At 34.1% G+C, this 22,461-nt stretch overlaps 1 protein-coding gene across 10 annotated transcripts in view; it reads right to left on the bottom strand.

Annotated features, from left to right (window-relative positions):
• SLC9B1 (solute carrier family 9 member B1) overlaps positions 1-22,461 on the bottom strand; it is a 73,064-nt gene that overhangs the window by 12,818 nt on the left and 37,785 nt on the right. For 9 of the 10 annotated variants that reach the window (XM_042935803.1, XM_042935804.1, XM_042935802.1 and 6 more), the window contains 3 exons: positions 21,663-21,805; positions 20,217-20,344; positions 528-715 (listed from right to left, as the gene is read on the bottom strand). In XM_042935803.1, the coding sequence (XP_042791737.1) occupies positions 528-715; positions 20,217-20,344; positions 21,663-21,805 (459 nt within the window). The remainder of the gene's footprint in view (positions 1-527; positions 716-20,216; positions 20,345-21,662; positions 21,806-22,461) is intronic. The other variant, XM_042935796.1, reaches the window with a different exon arrangement.

Here is a 22,461-nt window from a genome sequence, read left to right as displayed (position 1 = left end):
GGAAACATTTACTTTCACAATTTGCGCAGAGTGACATTCAAGATCAAATATTACCTTGGGATTCAGAAGTGCTGCAGATCTTGTCCTACCACTACCAAAAAGGCACACAGTTGTCCATACTCTATATATTTAAGATGTCTTAGTAATAGAGCAACCAGCTATTTATAATGATGGCCCAAAAGGTACATTTGAGAAATATATATTAAATATATTAGCAGTACTAATAATATTGCTGCTTAAAAATTTCTATTGAAAACTGATAAAATTTGCAAAGCAACATGAACGGAAAAATGATAATATGGGTTGTCAGATTAATTTAAATCTATGGTTATTAAATAGTGTTTGTGTTAAATAGTGGTTTCTCAATCCATTGAAGTTTCTTCCCTGCTCTAGAGTGAACTTTCTATGAAGAACGAAAAGACGATACATGTAAAAATAAATAAATTTTAATAAGGAGGAAAGCCAGAAGTCTTGTTTAAAAGAACCAGAAAAGGCTGTGAATGATGTGGCAGTTGTATTTTGTTTACCTGAGGAGAAGGCTATGCTCAAGCACGCACTGAATCCAGTGATTGCTATGATGTCATCCAAACTGCTAGCAGCTATTAGTAAGGTTGGAATGCCTTTCTTAATACCATATCCATTTTCTTGCAAAAGTAGCATGGAAGGGACAACAACAGCAGGAGAGACGGCGCCTACTACAAAACTAATAGAAAGACTTTGAAAACCAATTTTAAAACATCATTTTAACAAAAGTGTTTTATATTAAATTTCACAACAAATATATTAGCCTTTACAGATTTACAATAACTTCAAAAGTAAAAATTCTGCTTTTGGGTCAACGTCATTTAATAGTGGTAAAATTTTTCACACATTTTTTAGTGCTGCCTAAAAGTTTATAGAGATTTCATTCACGATGTTGGTTTGGGCACAAATTGTCTCTACCTTCATCCCTAAATCCTTTGAGATGAAGATGTAAAAATAATAGGAAAACTCATAACCTAACTAGAAAGAAAAAAAAAAAAAAAGGAGGAGAATCCTCAATGGACAAGGAAATACGTATAGCCCAGTAAGATAAAAGACAGTTTAAGATTGAAGAAAGAAATTATAAGCCAAGTGTGTGTGAGTAAACATTGCTACAAAAGATATGGTATACTTGAAAAATTTTTTTTAATGCTTACTTATTTTTGAGACAGAGAGAGAGACAGAGCAGGAGCAGGGGAGGGGCAGAGAGAGAGGGAGACACAGAATCTGAAGCAGGCTCCAGGCTCTGAGCTGTCAGCACAGAGTCCGACACAGGGCTCAAACTCACAAACTGTGAGATCATGACCTGAGCCGAAGTTGGATGCTTAACTGACTGAGCCACCCAGGCACCCCGATATGGTATACCTCTAAAAATGCTCCAAGCCCAGAAACGGCAGATGCTAGGAGCAGGAGGGATCTCTGAAGAAATCCAACAGGTGATTATTTGGAATGCCACTGTAACAATGGCCAGACAAATGTACTCTCCATCCTACTTCTAACTCTTGAGCAAGTCAATAAAGAACAGAGATGCCTGCCCCAAAGAAGGAACAATGAGTGTGGATGATAACATGCATGAGGAATGGGGAAACTCCTGCTCAGAACATCTTTGTTGGTATATCCTATTTAGTACTTTACCTCATCTCTGCCACATTAACTTTATAAGGACTGAAATATATACCTTGTGTAGAGATGTTCTTGGTGCCCCAGCAGAAACCGTTTACCAACATCCCCCAGCTGCTGCTGTTGGCTGCTAACCCCCAACACCTGCAGCTTTCTAGCAGCCTTCCCCTGCTTAGAAGAGATTACTTGGGGGTGCTAAGGAGGTTTACCTCCCACTCCTTCTTCCAGACAGCTCCCGTCAATTACTGACTGATGTGAGGGTCTGACAGTTTAGTGCCTTTGCCTCTGACTGTACAGTCTTTCCGAATGAGAGAGCCTAGAATTCTCTGAAAGCTTATTTGCCCAGTTCAGTTGTTTCTGAACTTTCCCGCACATTTGAATCACCTGGTATATTATTTATCTGTAGCTGCTTAACAAATTATCCCCAAATTTCATTGCTTAAAACAACAAACACTTATTATCACACTTCTGTGGGTCAGGAATCTGGGTGTGGCTTAGCTGGATGCCTCTGCATCAAGGTCCTCATGAAATGTGTAGAAGATCTGCTTTCAATTTTACTCACATGGCTGTTGGCAGGCTTTCAATCTTTTGTTATGGGAGCTTCTTAACAGGCTACTCACAGTATGGCAGCTGCTTTCCCCCACGATAAGCAATTAAAGAGAATGGAAGAGATAACATGCAAAGTAGAAGCCATGGTCTTCGCATGACCTAATTTTAGAATTGACATCCTATCATTTCCATTGTATTTTGTCCATTAGAAGCAAGTCAGGTAAGTCCAGCCCATATTCAAGAAGAGGGTATTACACAAAGGTGTAAAATATTAGATAGCAGGGATCACTGGGAATAATCTTAGAAGTTGCCTACTATGTACTTGGGTACTTTTAAAAACACTGATGCCTGGCTCTCATTTTTTTTTCTTTGTTTATTTTGAGAGAGGTTGCACAGGTGAGCCGGCTGGGGGGGCAGAGAGAGGAGAAAGAGAATTCGTGCTGTCTGCACAAGCCTGATGAAATGATTCACGTGGGGCTTGATCCCATGAACTGTGTGATCATGACCTGAGGCAAAATCAAGAAGTGGCAATTAACTGACTGAGCCACCCAGGTGCCCCTGCCTGGATCCCATTCTAAGACATACTGATCTAAGATCAGTCTTTGACCTGAGTACTAGGATTAAAAAAATGTTTTTAATTGTGGCAAGAAACACATAAAATTTACCCTCTAAACTATTTTTAAGGCACAGTTCAGTACTGTTGACTATATTCACATTGTTGTATAACGGATCTCCAGAACTTTTTTGTCTTACAAAACTAAAACTTTATATCCATTAAATAACTCCCCTTCCTTTCTCCCCCACCCAAGCCCCCAGCAACCATCATACTACTATCTGTTACCAGGATTTTGACTACTCTAAATAGATCAGTGGAATCATACAGCATTTGTCCTGGCTTATCTATCTCAGCATAATGTCCTCAAGGTTCATTTATGATGTAGAATGTGACAGGATTTCTATCTATATTTTACAGGTAAATAATATTCCATTTTAGGTATATACCACATTTTCTTCATCCATTCATCTGTCAGTGTGGGCTGCTTCCACTTCTTGACTTTGTGAATAATGTTCCAATAAACATGGATGTGGAAATATCTCTTTAAGATCTTGCTTTCAATTCTTTTGTATATATACCCAAAAGTGGGATTACTGGATTAGATGGTAATTCTATTTTTGTTTTTTTTTAAGGAACTTCCAACCTGTTTTCCATAGCAACTGCTTGTTTTATATTTCCAACAACAGAGCACAATGGTTCTCATTTTTCCACATCTGTGCCAATCTTTATTTTGTGTTATTTTCTGTTATTTATTTATTTTTTTTTTAAGATTTTAAGTAATCTCTACACCCATTATGGGGTTTGAACTTACATCACCAAGATAAGGGTTGCATGCTCTTCTGACTGAGCCAGACAGGTGCCCCTATTTTGTTTTTGTTTTTTGATAATGATCATCCTAATAGGTGTGAGCTTATATCCCATTGTGGTTTTGATTTGCATTTCTCTAATGACTACAGATATTGAGTACTTTCATATGCTTGTTAGCTATTTGTATATTTTCTTTAGAGAAATTTCTATTCAAGTCCATTGCCCACTATTAAGTCCATTTTTTAAATTATTATTGTTGAGTTGTAGGAGTTGTTTATATATTCTGAACATTGACCTTTTCAGATATAGTTTGCAATTATTTTCTCCCATTCCGTGTACTCTTTCCATTTTGTTTCCTTTTCTGTGTTGAAATTCTTAAGTTTCATGCAGTCTCATCTATTTTCATATTTGTTGCCTGTGCTTTTTGTGTCATATTCAAGAAATAATTGCCAAATTTAATGTCATAAAAGTTTTACATGTGGTTTGCTGAATATAGTATTCTTGATTGGCAGGTTTTTTCTTTCAGCATTTTGAATATATCATCTCATTCTCTTCTGGTATAAAAGGTTTCTGCTGAGAAATCCTATTTTATGGGTGATCTTGCTTTTCTCTTGACACTTTAAGATTCTCTGTCTTTTTTCCCCTCTTTATGTATTTTTTGACAGCTTGAGTATGTGTCTCAGTGTGGGTTTCTTTAGTCTTATTCTAGTGGAAATTCTTTGAGCTTCTTGAATTTGTATATCTATTTCCTTACTCAAATTTGGAAGTTTTGGCAATTATTTCTTTAAGTAGGTTTTCTGAACATCTCTCTCTCTCTTCTCCTGGAGCTCTCATAATGTGTAGATTAGTCCATTTAATAGTATCCCTTAAATCTCTTAGGATCTCTTCACTTCTCTTTTGCTTTTTGCTTCTCTGACTTGTAATTTCAAGTGACCAATCTTTTAGTTCACAGGCTCTTTCTTCTGCTTGATACAGTGTGATTTTGATCCTCTCTAGTAAAATTTTCAATTTAGTTATGTATTCTACAGCTCCAGAATTTTTACTTTTGTTTGCTTTTTACAGATTCTTCATCTTTGTTGGTATTCTCATTTTGTTTATGCATCATTTACCTGATTTATTTTAGATTTTCTGTGTTCTCTTTGAACTCATTAAGCATCTTTATGATGGTTATTTTGAATTATTTGTTGGGTAATTCATACATTTCCATTTGTTTAGGGTTGATTTCTGGAGTTTCATTTCATTCCTTTGTTGGAGCCATCATTTGGGTACTTGAAAAAACAGTCACTTCTTCCTGTCTTTATGAACTGTTTTCACTAGAGAAAGTTCTTCACAAATCAGCTCGGCTAGAGATTCTAGGGGTCTCTCAAACATTTCTGGGATGCAGCTTCTCAGGGTTGGGTACATTATCTCCAGCTGAAAAGTTTTGCCTTTTTCTGCTCCAGAACACCCCTAAGGTCTGTCTGCAGTACTGCAATATCTCAGGAGCTAGAGCAACCCACAGGACTCACCTTTGTTTTCAATGTGCCTCAGTATCCAAAGTGTGCCACCCTTTTTCTGTCAGCACTCTGAGTTAGGTGAGACAGAAACCTGTCCCTTGACTCAAAATGCCAGAATGTAGACACATGTCCCAGTTTCTTTCTTTCCTTCCTGATGGATAAGCCAGGGGTTGGGAGTTTTCTCTTGATTTCCTCTGCTGTGCAGGGAGGGGATGAGGTACGGTGGGTAAATACAATGAAATGTCTTAACTACTCCAATGTGTCTCTTCTTGACCTTGCACTTGGACAGGATGCTGCAACCTCTCAAGTGGTTTCTGGATTTCTCACAAAGGTAATTTGGTTCTTATGTTTTTAAGTCAGTAATGTGGGAGAAGAAGAGCCTGGGGCTTCGTATTCTGCTATCTTGCTGACATTACTCTTCTGATTGTTGGGATTTTCAAAAGCTCCCAAGGTGATTTTAATGTACAGCAAAGTTCGGGAACCACTGATTTACCCCATAGTCTCTCTGGCTTTCTTCACTCAGAAGTTTCAACTGAGACCTCCCTCAGTACATTACTGCGTAAGAATCTTAATCTCAGCCTGAGCTTCTAGACACCTTGCTTGGTAACATTATTGGGCTATTCCCTGCAAGATGGCAAAAGCCAATAGATAAAGCAATAACAAGCTAATAGGAAGTGTAAAACACAAAAATGAGCCCCCATTAAAGTATTACAAAATATTTGGGGAATCTATCACTTTGAATTGAGGAACCATGTTCATTAAGTGGAAAAAAATTTATACCTGAGAAAAGAGATATACTAGGAAGAAAGCAACCAAAACATGATGTCAGAATAACTATAAATATCCTCTGAATCATGAAAGTATATTGCATCTATCCATAAAGTTTTGATGATAGTTCCTAGAAATTAACAATAAATTCTCCAAATTAAAAAAAATAGGTATAAACATAGCTAAAGAGTGACTTAATAAGCTAGAGAACTGTGCAGAGAAAAATTTTCCAGTGTGTACTGCAAAAAGGTAAGCATATAAAAAGTATAAAGAAGGCTTAATAGGTATGGAGGAGGGAATTACAAAAGGACATAATACAAGAGAACTGAGGAAAGATAAAAGATATAATCAAGACCTGGAAAAAAATAGATACATATTCTTCTGATTGAAACATCACACCAAATATTGAGTAGAACATGTTAAGACTCATCTGATTACATTAAGGGATTGTTGTTAATTTAGCTAGAAAAATGCTGTTAACTTTTAGAAATGCATTCTGTAGGATATAGGGGTGAAATACCATTATGCATGTAATTTACTTTAGGATTCCTTAGGGGCTATTAAGTTTAAATTAAGGATATTTGGACGTTTGTTATTTTGTTATTATTCTCTCTACTCTTGTACATATTTGAAAAATTTCACTAAGGAAAAAAAACTTATCTGAGACTGTTCTTTTAGAACTTTAATATGAAAAAAATAACATAAGAATCTCATTAAAATGCAGATTAATTTCAAAAGGCCTGGGATAAGGCCCAGGAGTCTACATTTCTAACAAGCTTTTAGGTGATACTAATGTTGCTGTCCAAGGAATGTACTTTGTATAGCAAGAAGATTTTAATTGGAAAAATTCAGGAAACCAAGCCTCCAAAGGGAAAAAAAAAATGATTGGGTTAGATTACCTAGGAAAGAAATTAATAATTAGCTTTATAAAATATTCCTCATGGGCAAAACTAATACAAAGAGATAACACTGGTCTCTTTAAAGTACTGAGGGAAAATAATTTTGAATCTAAAATTCAATACTGAGTCACACAGAATTTATTTTCAGACTTTCCAGGATTCAGTTTATCATCCACTGATCAATTTGAAAAGAACTAGAAGATCAACTCATCAGGAAAAATATTTAGTACAAAATAAAGGGGTTTAAAAAAAATAAGAGAGTATAGGCAGCATAGTGTAGACATTAAGAATAAAGGCTCAAAAAAAAGACTCTTAATAAAAAAGGAGGGTACACCTGAGGTGGCTCAGTTGGTTGAATGTCCAACTCTTGATTTTGGCTCAGGTCATGATCTCATGGTTCATAGGATCTAGCCTTGCATCAGGCTCTGGCCTGATTGCGTGGAGCCTGCTTGGGATTCTCTCTCTCTCTCTCTCTCTCTCTCTCTCTCTCTCTCTCTCTCTTTCTCTGCCCTTCCCCTGCTTATGTTCTCTCTCTCTCTCAAAATAAATAAAAATAAACATTTAGAAAAGTTGCTAAAAAAATAAATTCTCTAGACATAGTAAAAGTTCTGGATCTATCTATTTAGTCATCTGATGTTAGGAAAACCATGTACATCTCTTTGTCTCAGTTTGTATGCAAAACAAAAAAATGGGAATAATAATAATACCTATTTCACAGGACTATGTGAAGATTAAATTATTAATTATAAAATACTACACAAAGTGCCTGACACATGGCAAGCACTATATAAATGTTTGCTATTATAATTATTATATTAATTATTATTATATTATTATAATTATAATCACAAGACATAATGATGAGCAGTGAAAATCATTGTTAAATCTATAGAAGTACTCATTGTAAAGAAAACTTATAAATAATCTTAGACGAAAATTCTAGATTATATCAACTGGTGGGGAAATATATGAGGGAGTGGAGAAAACTGAAAACATGCTATAATTTTAAGTATGCTTTTTACAAAATTATAGGTAATCACTAGGAGAATGAGTTTGTAATTTCTAAATATTAAAGGAATAAATGAAAGTGTAACAAAGAAAATGCTGGTAATCCAACAAAAAGCAGGAAAAGTGAAAAAAGAATAAAATTTACAGGAATGTGTAATATTTTAAAAGGTGAAATAAAAGCAAGGTTAAGTCAAAATTGACCTACAAGGAATCGGTTGGATGGACCTGTTAAGACATAGCTTTTCTGACTGAGTTTTAAAAATTTAGTTCTGGGGTGCCTGGGTGGCTCAGTCAGTCAGGTGTCCAACTTCAGCTCAGGTCACGATCTCACAGTTCACAAGTTTGGGCCCTGCATGGGGCTCTGTGCTGACAGCTCAGCCTGGAGCCTGCTTCTGATTCTGTCTCCCTCTCTCTCTCTGCCCCTCCCCCACTTGTGCTCTGTCTCTCTCTCAAAAATAAAGAAAAACATTTTTAAAAAAAATTAAAATTTATTTCTGAGTTGTTAGTAAGAAATATACCTAAGACAAATGGTACAAAAAAGTTGAAAATTATAAGTATGATGAATAAATTGAATCAATTTCATAAATGAAAATTTGGTTCACATTAGAAAGTTAATCAACATAATTCACTAGAATAGAATTAACAATTCATAGTATTTCAATAGAAGCAAAACAATTATTTGATAAAATTTGACACCCAATTACAATAAAAACTTAGCAAACTAAGAATGTAGGGAAACTTCATTAATCTAATTAAGGGTAGCTACAAAAAACTTAATGACAAATACAGAATCAAGACAAAGATGTCTACTATCACCACTTCTAATCACCATTATATTGAAGAGCCTAATAAGTACCATAAAGAAAGAAAAATAAATGGTTTACTTATTGGAAAGAAAGAAGTACAACTGTCATTATTCACAGATGACACAGCTGTACATGTAGAAAAACCAAGGCAACCTATAGATAAATTTGAACTGATGAGCACAGCAAGGTTGCTAGAGACAAAAGCAATATGGAAAATAAATAATATTTCTAAATACCAGTAACAAATATTATTAAAAATGTAAAAGTACTATTTATAATTGTATCAAAAACCATCAAATGCCTAGGAATAAATCTAATTAAATATATACAGGAACTCTATGTAGGAAATAAAAACACCTTGATTAAGGGAAATTAAGGGTGCCTCAGTGACTCAGTTGGTTGGGCATCTGACTTCAGCTCAGGTCATGATCTCTCAGTTCGTGAGTTTGAGCCCCTGGCTGTGCTCTGTGCTGACAGCTCAGGGTGTGGAGCCTGCTTCGAATTCTGTGTCTCCCTCTCTCTCTCTGCCCCTCCCCTGCTCACGCTCCTGAGAAACTTAACAGAAGACCATGCGGGAGGGGAAGGGGAAAAAGAAAAATTAGAGAGGGAGGGAGGCAAACCATGAGACTCTTAAAAACTGAGAATAAACTGAGGGTCGATGGGGGGTGTGAGGGAGGGGAAAGTGGGTGATAGGCATTGAGGAGGGCACCTGTTGGGATGAGCACTGGGTATTGTATGGAAACCAATTTGACAATAAATTTCATATTAAAAAAATAAATAAACATCAAAGAATTAAAAAGAAAAATTAGAGAATACCTAAATAAATGGAGGGGAAGACCATGAGCATGAATTGAATAACTCAATATTATAAAGGTATCAGTCATCTCCTAATTGATAGAACAATACAATTTCAATCAGAATTTTTTGGTAAAAATTGACAAACTGGTTCTAAATTTGTATGGAAATACGAAGTGTTATGAATCATAAAAGTGATTTGGAGATCATAAAAGTGAGAGTTTTGTTGTACAAGATACAAAGACTTATTATAAAACCATAGTAATTAACACAGAAGATAGACCATTGGTTAAGAATAGAGAGTCCAGAAACAGAGCCATACTTATCTGGACACATTATTTATGACACAGGTTACACTATAGAGCAATGTGACTGGAAGAAGTGGCTTTTTAAATCCATTGTGCTGGGTCATTTGGATATTCCTAAGTTGACTGTAGAGAAGCGGGGAGAAAGAAGAAACCTGACCCTATATCGTACTAGACATAAAAATCAATTTAAGGTAGATTATGGATTTAAATGTAAAAGGTAAAATAGTAAAATTACTAGAAAATAATATACAGAATATCTTTATGACTTTGAATATGGAATGACTTCTTAAACAAAAAGTATTAAGAATGAAGAAAAAGAATGACAGATTGGGCTACATTAAAATGAAGAATTTCTACCATTAAAAGAGAGAATGGGTAGTTGATGAATGAAAAAACATATTTGTAACATATTTAACACAGGACTAGTATCAGAATATGTTGAACTCTTACCAATAAATCAGAAAAAAACAACCACCAAAAACCCATTAGAAATATGGGAAATAACAGGTACTCTTCAGCCTTATTAGAAATCAGGGTAATAGAAATAAAAATCCCAATGAGATATCACAACATACCCATATGAATGGTTCAAATAAAAAAGACTGATGATTCCAAATGTTGGCAGGGTTTGGAATAAGAGGAACTCTTACATACTACTGGTAGAAATGTAAATTAGGAATTCTCAAAAAATATTTTGACATAATCCAAAGTTTTAAACATATAGTTACCCCATGAACCAACAATTCAACTCATAGTTAAGTACCTTTAGAAAACTGTGTACCAAGAGTTATTTACAAGAATGTAAGAGCATTAGTAATAACAACCCCAACTAGGAACTATGCAAATTCCCACTGATAATAGAATGCACAAATAAACTAGTATATTCATACAATGATATACTATACAAAAAAGAAAGTAAACTATGTTCACACACAATAACATGGATGAATCTCAAATATAATGTTGAGTTAAAGAGCAGACACAAAAGAATATATACTATATGGTTTCATTTACATAAAGTACAACTACATGCAAATTAAATTATAGTGTAAGAAATTAGTATAGTGGTTATTTGTGGAGAGGATGGAGAGAAGTGATTAGGAGAGAGCATGAGGACACTTCTGGGGTATTGGCAGTGCTATACTTCTTTACTTGGGTGATGGTTACATGAATATTCACTTTTTAAGTATTCAAGGAACTGTACATTCATGTACTTTACACTTTCTGTATCTGAGTTAGACTTCAATAAAAAGTTTAACAATTCAAGGATGGAGAAATTCATTCCAAATAGGGTACCCACAACAAAGCAGGAAGAGAAATATTAATATCTGACAAAGTAGAATTCAAGATAGATAAGGATTACAATGAGTGAGAAGGATATGCTGAGTGTAGAGATTACTTAAAAATAAAATCTTGAAAAAAAGAATAGCAGTAGATGTGCCATTATATAAATGATAAATATAAATATATGAAATTAGAAAAGATGGCATACTCAAAAAAATAATGAAAGTAAATTTCCCTTAATTAAAGACAAATGACCTTAAATCTAAATAAAAGGTCACACAGGAAACAGAATAACCCATGTCTAAATAATTTATAGTAATATTTAAGAAAATTAAAACAGGAAATTCTAAAAACATCCAGCGAGAAAGGTTATCAACAAAAGAATAAGAATTAGTTTGACACCAGACTTTTCAATAGCAAGGTTAGATACAAGGAAAAAGCAGAACAATTTTTAAAAGTTCAAGGAAAATAATTTTGAATATTTATTTATTTATTCATTCATTTATTTATTTAAGATTTTTTTTTAAAGTAATCTCTATGCCAAACATGGGGCCTGAACTCATGACACCAAGATCAAGAGTCGCATGCTCTGCTAACTAAACCGGCCAGCCAGTCCAGATGCCCCCATTTTGGACATTTTAAAATCAGTCCAATAGTCATTCAAATATGAAGGTTTTATAATACTGTGAAAATATTCACAAGCATACAAAGCTTCAAAAGATTTGTCACACAAAGACCCACGTTCACAATCATTTTGGTGAAAGTACTCAAATGGGAGGAAAAATGAATCCAGAAGTTGTTGCAACAGAAATACAAATTAAGGATATTCACATATCTTAGTAACTTCTACACTTATCTTTATTTTAAAAGGAAAAAAAACTACGATGAAAGAAAAGAAAATTTATATTGATTATTTAACTTGCATTAAAATGCTAGGTATCAACATGAAGGGATTTGAGGCAGTCATAGCAAAATAATAACATGATCATAAATAAGGCAAAGATAGGTAGGGGTTGAGGTAGAAAAAATAAAAATAAGGCAAAGATAGCATAAGAAAATAAGCCACAGTTTAGTTTCATTTATGATCCTAAATAGGAGCAAACTGAATACATCAGTTTATTAAAAGAATAAAAATGCTGACCAAGTCTGTAAATGTATGGATGGTTCTGCATTAAGAAACTCTGCCAGTATAATTCATAACGTCAGATTGAAGGGAAAAAAAAATGATAGTATTTTTTTTTTTTTTTATTAAGAGGCAACCTCTTGACAAACAAGATTCAGGAAACTTTCCTTAACCTAATAAACCGCATCTACTAACACCCTACAGTAAACATCATATTAATGACAAAGCATTAGAATTCTCATTAAAATTATTTTAAAAATAGAAACATCTATTTTTTTCCATTACTAATATTCACATTGATGGGATACTCAATTGGACACAGTAAAATAGAGATAACAGTATAAACACTGGTAAAGGAAGCGACAAAAGTTTAATTATTTGAAGACAGGAAGTTTATATAAGAACTAAAAGTACCGATATGAACATTCATCAGGATAGTCATATATAAAATCAACCTTTAAAAATCAGAAGTAAGACATCTGCTTACAGCTGTAAAAGAATATAGGTTCTGCAATTACCCTCCTGCTGAAAGCACCTGGAAAACCAGACAACAAATTTCAGACACTGAACAACAGACAGTACAGAACTGTTACAAATGAGAAAAGGGAAACAAATGAATTAAACTTCACCATTGCCCAGGTTTTCTGCTTGGGAACAATTTCAAGGCTGTGGTGGAGAGAAACCAAACAAAGCCCAACAAATTTGCTGAGTTAAGGAGAAAAAAGTTTAGGGAAGCCAAGGCAGCTAAAATTTTCAGAGCAGAGTACCTGAGGGAAGGAAAGACATAAAGAAATTTCCAGAAATTGGCATGAAGGGTTCCCTGTCTTTGGTTGAATACTACTGAGAGCAGGCATAGAGTAAAACCCACAAATGTGGACAAGTACAACTCATAAAGAAAGATTACTGACCATCAGTAAGATGAATAATTTCTAGAGCTCACAGAAAACTGGGAAAACCTTTGGGTTCCCACCAACTAGAGTGGAGATACCTCATCAAACACATAGGGCATTCAGTAGACTCAGAAGGGCCACATCTTAGAAGCCCTACAGTAAGGCTACTCTAGATAATCCCTAAAAGATCTTAAAACCAAGACTTGAAAGCATCAACTAACTCACAAATAATTTAATGCTGCCTTCTGGGACAAAGTCTAACACTCTAAAGAAAAATTACAAAATCCAGATTTCAACAATGTAAAACCTACAAAACCCAGCATCTGATCACTAGACACATGAATAGGTAGGATAATGTAACCTACAACAGGGGGAAAAATCAATTAATACATATAGATCCACAAATGACAGCAACGAGGGAACTGGTAGATTAATATATTGTCACAGTTGTTATAAATATGTTACATATGGAACGTATAAATATGTTCCTTAAGAATCTAAAGGAAAACATGAACATAATGGGGGGGAAAGCAGCAGACAGAATAAAGAACCAAATGGAACTTTTGGAAATAAAAAATGTAGTATCTGATGGAAACAACCTAAGTTTCTGTCAATGGATGCATGAATAAAGATGTGGTATGTATATGTGTGTGTGTATGTGTGTATGGTATATATATGTGTGCAATATATATGCAATGGACAAGTATTCAGTCATGAGAAAGAAAGAAATCCTGCCATTTACAATATGGATGGACCTTGAGGACATTATGCTAAGTGAAATAAGTCAGACAGAGAAAGACAAATACTGCATGACCTCACTTATGTGTGGAATTTAAAAAAGCTGAACTCATACAAATAGAGTAAAATGGTGGTTACTAGGGTCTGGTACATGGGAGAAATGGGGAAATTTTGGTCAAAAGAGTATAAACTTGCAATTATAAGATAAGTAAGTTTTGGGGATCTAATGTACAGCATGGTGATTACAATTAATAATACTGTATTATATACTTGAAAGTTGCTAAGGGAGATGATCTTAAAAGTTCTCATCACACACACAGAAAAAGGCAAGTATGTGATAAGATGGAGGTGTTAACTAATGCTATGTTGGTAATCATTTTGCAATATATAAGTGTATCAAATCAACACGTTGTATACCTTAAACTTACAAAATGTTATATGTGAATCATTATCTCAATAAAGCTGGAAAGAAATGTAAGATGGCTTATGACCAAAGAAATGCAATATCTGAATTATTAAAAAAATTCACTGGATAGGATTGATAGAAGGTTAAACACTGCAGAAGAAAAGATCAATGAACTTGAAGATACAGCAGTGGAATATATCCAAAATGAAGTATAAGCAGTCCAAATGTCCATCATTAGATGAATGGAGAAAGATGTGATATATATACATATACACATATATGTATATATGTGATATATATACATATATATGTGTATGTGTACATATACACATGGAATATTGTTCAGCAATAAAAAGAGAATGAAATCTTCCCATTTGGAACAACGTGGATAGAGCTAGAGAGTACAGTGCTAAGCAAAATAACTCAGCCAGTGAAAGACAATACCATGTGATCTCACTCATATGTGGAATTTAAGAAAGAAAGAAACAAACAAAAAAGGAGCAAAGAAGAGAGAGAGAGAGAGAGACAAACCAAGAAACAGACTCTTAACAGAGAGCAAACTGATGGATTATCAGAGGGAGGTGGGAAGGGGGGCTGGGTGAAATAGGTGATGGGGACTAAAGAATAAACTTACCATGATGAAAACAAAACAAAACAACAAAAACAAACAGAAAAGGGCAAATATGGAAACAATAGACATGGAGCAAAACATGAGTTAGGTCCAGGGTAATGCTCTTTCTCTTTTGGGGGGTGGTGGTGGCGGAGGGGTGATTTAGAATGGTAATTTTTAATGCTTTTTGATGATTCAACATTTGAAATCCCAAATTATATATACAAAAAAGCAAATCATCTATGGCACCATCATTGAAAAGCCATTAGGTACAAAAAAGAAAATGCAATATGCTCAAAATATACTTCCTAACAGGGACATAAAGCACTCTAGTAGTAACCTATTAAAAGCCAGCTTCTCTTAAACAAATAGTGCTCTGTTTATATAAAATGGGAATAAAATCAGATGCTGTTATCTTATGTAATTACATATGTTTGCCTATTTAAAGAATAAAAGAATTCATATTTTTATACAGAGTCCAATATACTTAGGTCTATAAACAAAATGCTAATAAAGAAGTATTCTGAGGAAAAAGACGCAAAATTAAGTACAGAGAGTAACATGAGTAAAACAAGTTAATAGAGTACCAGGGACCTACATAATAATATCTAGCAGTCTAACACATGTGTAGTTGTAGTTATAGAATAAGAAAGAGGGGCAAAATACTTAAATAACGGCTGAAAAATTCTAAATTTGATGAAAAACTATAAAACCACAACTTTATTGTTTTTCTCAAGTTTTTATTAAGATTCCAGTTGGTTAAGATACAGTGAATATTAGTTTCAGGTGTAGAATTTAATAGTTCATGACTTACATACAGCGCTCTGTGCTTATCACTACCAGTACACCCTCCATAACCCATCATGCATTTAACCCACCCCCATACCTACTCCCCCTTCATCAATCCTCAGTTTGTTCTCGATAGTTAACAGTCTGTTTTATGGTTTCTTTTTTTCCCCCATGTTCACGTGTTTTGTTTTTTACATTCCACATGAGTGAAATCATATGGTATCTGTTTTTCTCTGACTTATTTCACTTAACATTAATACTCTCTAGCTCCATCCATGTCATTGCACATGGCAAGATTTCATTCTTTTTTTATGGTTCATATTCCATTGTATATGTGTATGTGTGTGTGTGCCCCATACTGTTTTCCACAGTAGTTGTACCAGTTTTCATTCCCACTAACAGTGCACAAGGATTCTTTTTTCTTTGTATCCTTGCCAACACCTATTGTTTCTTGTGTTGTTGATTTTAGCCATTCTGATTGGTGTGAGGTGATAACTCACTTTTGTTTTGATTTCTATTTCTCTGATGATGAGTGATAGTAAGCATCTTTTCATCAGTCTTCTAGCCATTTTTGGAAAAAGTCTATTCATGTCTTCTGCCCATTTTTTAACTGGATTATTTGTTTTTTGGGTGTTGAGTTTTATATGTTCTTTATATATTTTGGATACAAACCCTTTATCAGATATGTCATTTGCAAATATATTCTGCCATTCCAAAGGTTGCCTTTTAGCTTTGTTGATTGTTTCCTTTGCTGTGCAGAAGCTTTTTTATCTTGATGAAGTCCCAATTGTTTATTTTTCTTCTGTTTCCCTTGCCTAAAACTATAACTTTGTACCACTACACATACAACTAAAAAATGTTCAATTAAGGAGACACTATGAAGTATTGGAGAGGATGTGGATGGCCTAGAATTTTATACATTATTGGTGGGAATGTAAAATGCTACAATACTTTGGAAAATTTTTGGCACTGTTTATTTATTTACTTATTTTTAAGTAATCTTTACACTCAAATGGGCTCAAATTCACAACCCTGAGATCAAGAGTAGCATGCTCTACTGACTGAGTCAGCTAGGCACCCCATTTTTAAAATAAAATTAAATAATATCTTACCATATGATCTAGCAAATCTACTCTTAGGCATTTCTCTAACAAATGAAAACAAATGTCTTCACGAAGACTTGAATGCAAAAGTTCATAGCAGCTTTGTTTGTAACAACTAAATTGGAAACAATCTAAATATCCATCAACAAGTGAATGAATAAAATTGGTGGTATATTTCATACAATGAAATAATACTCTGCAATAAAATGGAATGAATAATATGGATGCATCTCAAAAACAACTTGCTGACCATATGAAACCGGAAATAAAAGAGTACATACTATATAATTACATTATAAAACTCATTATAAAAAAACTCATTGAGATGTTCACTAAAAATGAGTGCTTATTCTATGTGAACTATACCTCAATAAAATGTATTTTTAAAAATCAGTAGTTTTCTTATACATCTGCAAAAACTAATTCGAAAATGTTATGAAAAATCTATTAATAACATCAATAAAAAACATAAAACACTTGAGAACAAAACTATGAAGATAGACCCAGATCTCTCCAAAAATTATAAACATAGAACTTAATATAACACCTAAATAATGGAGAGATATGTCATATTTATGGATAAAAACTCTTCAATATTATAAATGTGTCATCTCTCCTCCAAATTAATTTATTAATTCGTTGCTATGCCAATTAAAATATTCTCAGGATTCTTCATTGAACTTGACTACCTGATTCTAAAATTCATTTGGGAGAATAAGAGCTTAGAATGAAAAACCAAGTCGATGTAAAAATGAAGATACTGTTTTAGTAAAGGCAAGATAGTTAAAACCATGTAATAATGACATAGAAATAGACAAAATGGATTGGAAGAAAAACAGAACACAAGTATAAAAACAAATCTCTGTGGTGTCTGGGTGTCTCAGTCGGTTAAGTGTCCCACTTAGGCTTAGGTCACAATCTTGCAGTTCTGTGCTGTCAGCTCAGAGCCTGGAGCCTGCTTCAGATTCTGTGTCTCCCTCTCTCTCTGCCCCTCCCCAGCTCACACTCTTGTCCTCTCTCTCTCAAAAAAATAAACATTAAAAAAATTATAAAAAAACACAAATCTCTGGGGTTTGTTACATGACAAAATCAACATTTAAAATCAAGGGGGAAAAAAAAGAACTTTTCCATAAATGGTGCTGAGGCAACAACCTATTCATGTGGAAAAAGAATGTAGCTAGATCCCCACACATAATAAACTCTACTGTTTTAAAAGAATTTTTTAAAATGCACTTAAAAGTAATAATAATAATATATAGAAGAATATATTTATGACCATAGATATATGGGTAAAAAGGATCTTTGGAATGACACATAGAAAGGCATTAAACAGAAACAGAAGTATTGATCAATTTGATTACATAAAAAAGCCCTTTGCTATATCAAAAGCAGCTATATTCTTCCTCCCCACGCCCTGGTTTTTCTTTTTGATTTTCAAGGTCAAGGAATGGTTTTATGTATTTGCTCTTCTATCTGTTGGAAATAATAAAATACCATTTTTAGATTAAAAAAAAAAGTCATCATAAGCAAAGTTAAATATCTAGTGGTATGTTAGGACATGTATTTGCAATACTTGTACCAAAGCATTGATATAATCAATAAGAAAGAAAAGAATAACTCAACAGAAAAATAGAAAAAGGTCTGAACAGGCTCATATAAAAATACTGAAGCTCATTAATAATCACATACATGCATATTAAAACAACAAAGAAATAATCAATTTTTGTTCACCAGATTGGAAGATATCATAAAGTTTGATAATATCAAGACTTGATATTATAATTTGCAAGGATTTGAAAGAATAACAACCATTTTTTTACGTTTATTTATTTTTGAGACAGAGAGAGACAGAGCATGAAGGGGGGAGGGGCAGAGAGAGAGAGGGAGACACAGAATCGGAAGCAGGCTCCAGGCTCCGAGCCATCCGCCCAGAGCCTGACGCGGGGCTCGAACTCACGGACCGCGAGATCATGACCTGAGCTGAAGTCGGACGCTTAACCGACTGCGCCACCCAGGCGCCCCAAATAACAGCCATTTTCATACCCTGCTGGTGATAGGGCAAATTGGTACGTGTTAAAGGCACTTTGATAGTATCCATCAAAACTGAAAATGCGCGTAACTTAGGTAACTATTCTAGGAAAACTCACATTTACGCAAAGTGAGACAAACAAAATGCTATTTGTTGGAACACTGTAAGTAAAATCTGGTATTATCATACAATATAACACTATACAACAATTAAACAAATGAGCTACATATTTCTAAGTGTATAAATCTCAAGAATACTGTTGAGTAAAAGAGAGAAAATCGCAAACATAGTGATACACTCTTTGATATTATTTATATATTATATATGTATACAGTAGATAAATCCTTGGAAAAACAGAATATTATTTTATCTATTTTCATATAAATATATATATTATATATATTACATATATATAATATATATTCTTTAGAAGTCTGGACTGTTATTTTTAAAGGTCTATGGAATAATAACATAAAACTCATAAAAATTGTTACTTTGGGTACGGGTATGGGCACTAGGATTTGAAGGCATGGTTAAAAGACTTCTTAGTTTTATCTGTAAAGTTCTAATTTTTCAAAAGTAAAATGCATTTGGGTATTACTTTTATAATAAAAAAGAAATTTTAAAAAATCCATTGGATTTGGCAGTAAGTATATAATGGGTGAACTTTACATTCAAATGGAGGCAAAAGGTAAATATATTGAAAAATGAAAAGGGGTTGAGCATCTAGAGAGAGTGATTATGGACTACTGTTTTGAGGAATTTGGACATGAAGAGAAAATGGATAGTGGTTAAAAATAGATGGGACATTGGGTACAGGGAAAGAGTGTTTTGGTTATAATATCTATATGTAAAATCTCATATATATGTATATAATATATACATACAATTTATAAGGAAGAGGCCACTGGATGGGTTAAAACATAGAAATGGAAAATGATATAGGAGAGAAGGAGTAAATTGATGAATTATCTTGCACTAAACATTCAGGGACTGCATGTTTGCTAAGGATATGGTAGATTTAGGATATGGCTCTGCTTCTGACCAACACATTTCCAAGGTTTTCTACCAGTGTGAAAAGAATTTTTTTTAATGTTTATTTATATTTGAGAGAGACAGCACATGAGCAGGGGAGGGGCAGAGGGGAGGGTGGCAGAGGATCCCAAGGGGGCTCCGTACTAATAGCAGAGAGCCCGATGTGGGGCTCGAATTCACAAACCATGAGATCATGACCTGAACCAAAATCAAGAGTCGGACCCTTAACCAACTGAGCCATTGAGGTACCCCAAATGACTTTTTTTTAAGTTTATTTATTCATTTATTCTGAGAGAGAGAGAGAGAGAACATGAGGTGGGAAAGGGCAGAGAGAGAATCCCAAGCAGACTCCATGCTGTGAGCAAGGTGCTCCACGTGGGGCTTGAACTCAAACCGTAAGATCATGACCTGAGCGAAAGTCAAGAGTGGGATGCTAAACTGAGTCATCCAGGTACCCCTACTGTGAAAAGAAGTTTAATGAGAAGCTTGTCTATATAATATTCTGAATATTTTGATAATTTCAAACCAAGCATTCTTAACCGAATATTTTCATAGAGAAAAATGAGAAAAAGTTACCCCAAAAGAAATCCCCATTGCCAGGGAAAATTCATAAGGAAGTGGGAAATAACAGCAGTTGAACATGCCTCTATGAGGCATGGACCTAGAGCCAATCTTAAACAAACTCTCTTCAAATGCTTCAAAGCCTGAAATATAAAAATAGTCACATTTAGACAACTTACAATGGTGAACAAGAAAGTTATTTAAGTAAATTTTGAGATAGTTTTTTTTTTTTTTAAGTAATTAGCTTTTATTAAGCTAAATCTTCCAGATTGTCTCACTGGGCTTGAAATGCTAATACAGCTCATTTTATATGTCATCACAGATTGGGTTATATATAAAGTACTTCACATTTTATAAAATACTGTTGTACCTAAATTATTTCAAAATATCCATTTCTCTGTAATTAAATAACTATTTCTACCTTCCTTAATTTTTCTTATAAAGAGTATAATAAAAGTATGACCTATAGGTTTATTTCCATCAGTTAACTTTTAGAAATGACCTGTTTGGTTAATTTAATAATTATAATAGAAAATATCAATGTACCAAAAGAGAAAAATCACTTAAAAACAACATAATTCACTAAAAAGGAGAACTTTAGAATTTTCTCATTGGTTCAAATTTTCTACTGGAGCTTATAATAAGTTGTCACTGTCTTTATGCTTTTGAGATATTTTCACTAAACTCATACATTTGTTGTTTCAGTAGCTGTTATATTTATTCATGGAGAGTCACCTTTTTAAAACCCAAATAGATTTATGATTCCTAGATTGTGATCTTTTAAAAGATTAGCTTCTACAATAATGCACAGATAATCAGGAACATAACATCTGTGGGGGAAGAAAGTCATTAAATAAAAATGTTACTGAAATTCTTAATCTCTTTGAAAAACATAACAAAAGTAAAAACCTTTTAGGAGTGGACCTTACCCTTTGTTTATTTTTTAAAGTTTATTAATTTATTTTTGAGAGAGAGAGAACAGGGTAGGGGCAAGGAAAGAGGGAGAGTCAGAGAGGGAATCCCAAGCGGACTCTGTGCCGATGTGGGGCTGAATCTCATGAACTGTGAGATCATGACCTGAGCCAAAATCAGGAGTCAGACACTTAACCAACTGAGCCACCCAAGCACCACAAGTTTACTATTAACTGAAAAGTAAATAGTTATCCATAGAAAAGCCACAGGTCCCAAACAAAACAAATGCTGTACAAGGGACATTTATCTCTATGAAAATAATTAAAGATGATTTCTAATAGAGATCTTACATCACACTGATTTCTCTTCATATCAGTAATAATGATGACCAGAAGTAGAAATTATAAGATGCCAATATTTCTGCAAAATCTTTGTTCTTTACCTTAGTTTTGCTTACAGACTTCACTTGGAGTCTTTTTGCCTCTTTTTCTTTTCTACCAGCCTCTAATATTTAAAATATCTTTATTCAAGATATAGTTGCAAATCTACCTGTGGATCGAGTCCAAGCCCAGCTTGTATTAGGATAACGGTAAGGGCAGTGTTTCTTAAAGTTGAAGACCATGTGTTATTAATATGGATGTAATCACTGAGGAATGGAACATTCCTGATGGTAAAACCTGCCAGTAACATCCCTTTAAAAAACAAGAAAAGAAAACATGTCTGATTCAGTTCATTTTTCTAAGTTAGAAAAGAGAAATGTTTAATTTTCCTTCTCTAAACACACTACATCATTACTTTGGTGAAGGACAGATTACATACAAGTAGAGAAGGCAGCATAAGTAAAGGGCTGGCGATAAGAAATGACATATCTCAAAGGGCTAAAACAGGTAATTCAGTGTTGTTAAACAAAAAAAGGGCAAGGACTGAGTGAGAGAATGGGCAGGAGAGGCCAGATAATATAAAGCTAACCCCCCTGCAGCCTCCAGTCCCACCGCTTGCTTTTCCAGAGTAATGTACCATAGGAAAAGTTTTAGGAGGGAGAGACATAGTGCATCTTGTATTTTCTATGTGATGGTTTTGATGAGTTAGATAGACATAAAACTAGAGGAGAGAACAATTAAAAGGCTCTGCCAAAGTCCATGGAAGACTTGGAAAACAAATAGCCTAAGCTAGGGTAAGAGTAGAAGTTTTGGAGAGAAAAAAAAAAGATTCAGTGAATACTTAGCAAGCGCTAAAAGGGTGTTGTGGACATAGAAAGGGTATTAGCAATAGGATGGAGCAATTATCTCTACTCACAGTGTACGGAATATTTGGGTGTATTGAATACTTAGAAGATATGAGACACCAC

This window comes from Panthera leo, chromosome B1 (assembly GCF_018350215.1).
Source record: "Panthera leo isolate Ple1 chromosome B1, P.leo_Ple1_pat1.1, whole genome shotgun sequence".
NCBI lineage: Eukaryota > Metazoa > Chordata > Mammalia > Carnivora > Felidae > Panthera > Panthera leo.
Note: the sequence above shows the minus strand (reverse complement) of the source record. Positions and strands in the feature narration are given on the sequence as shown.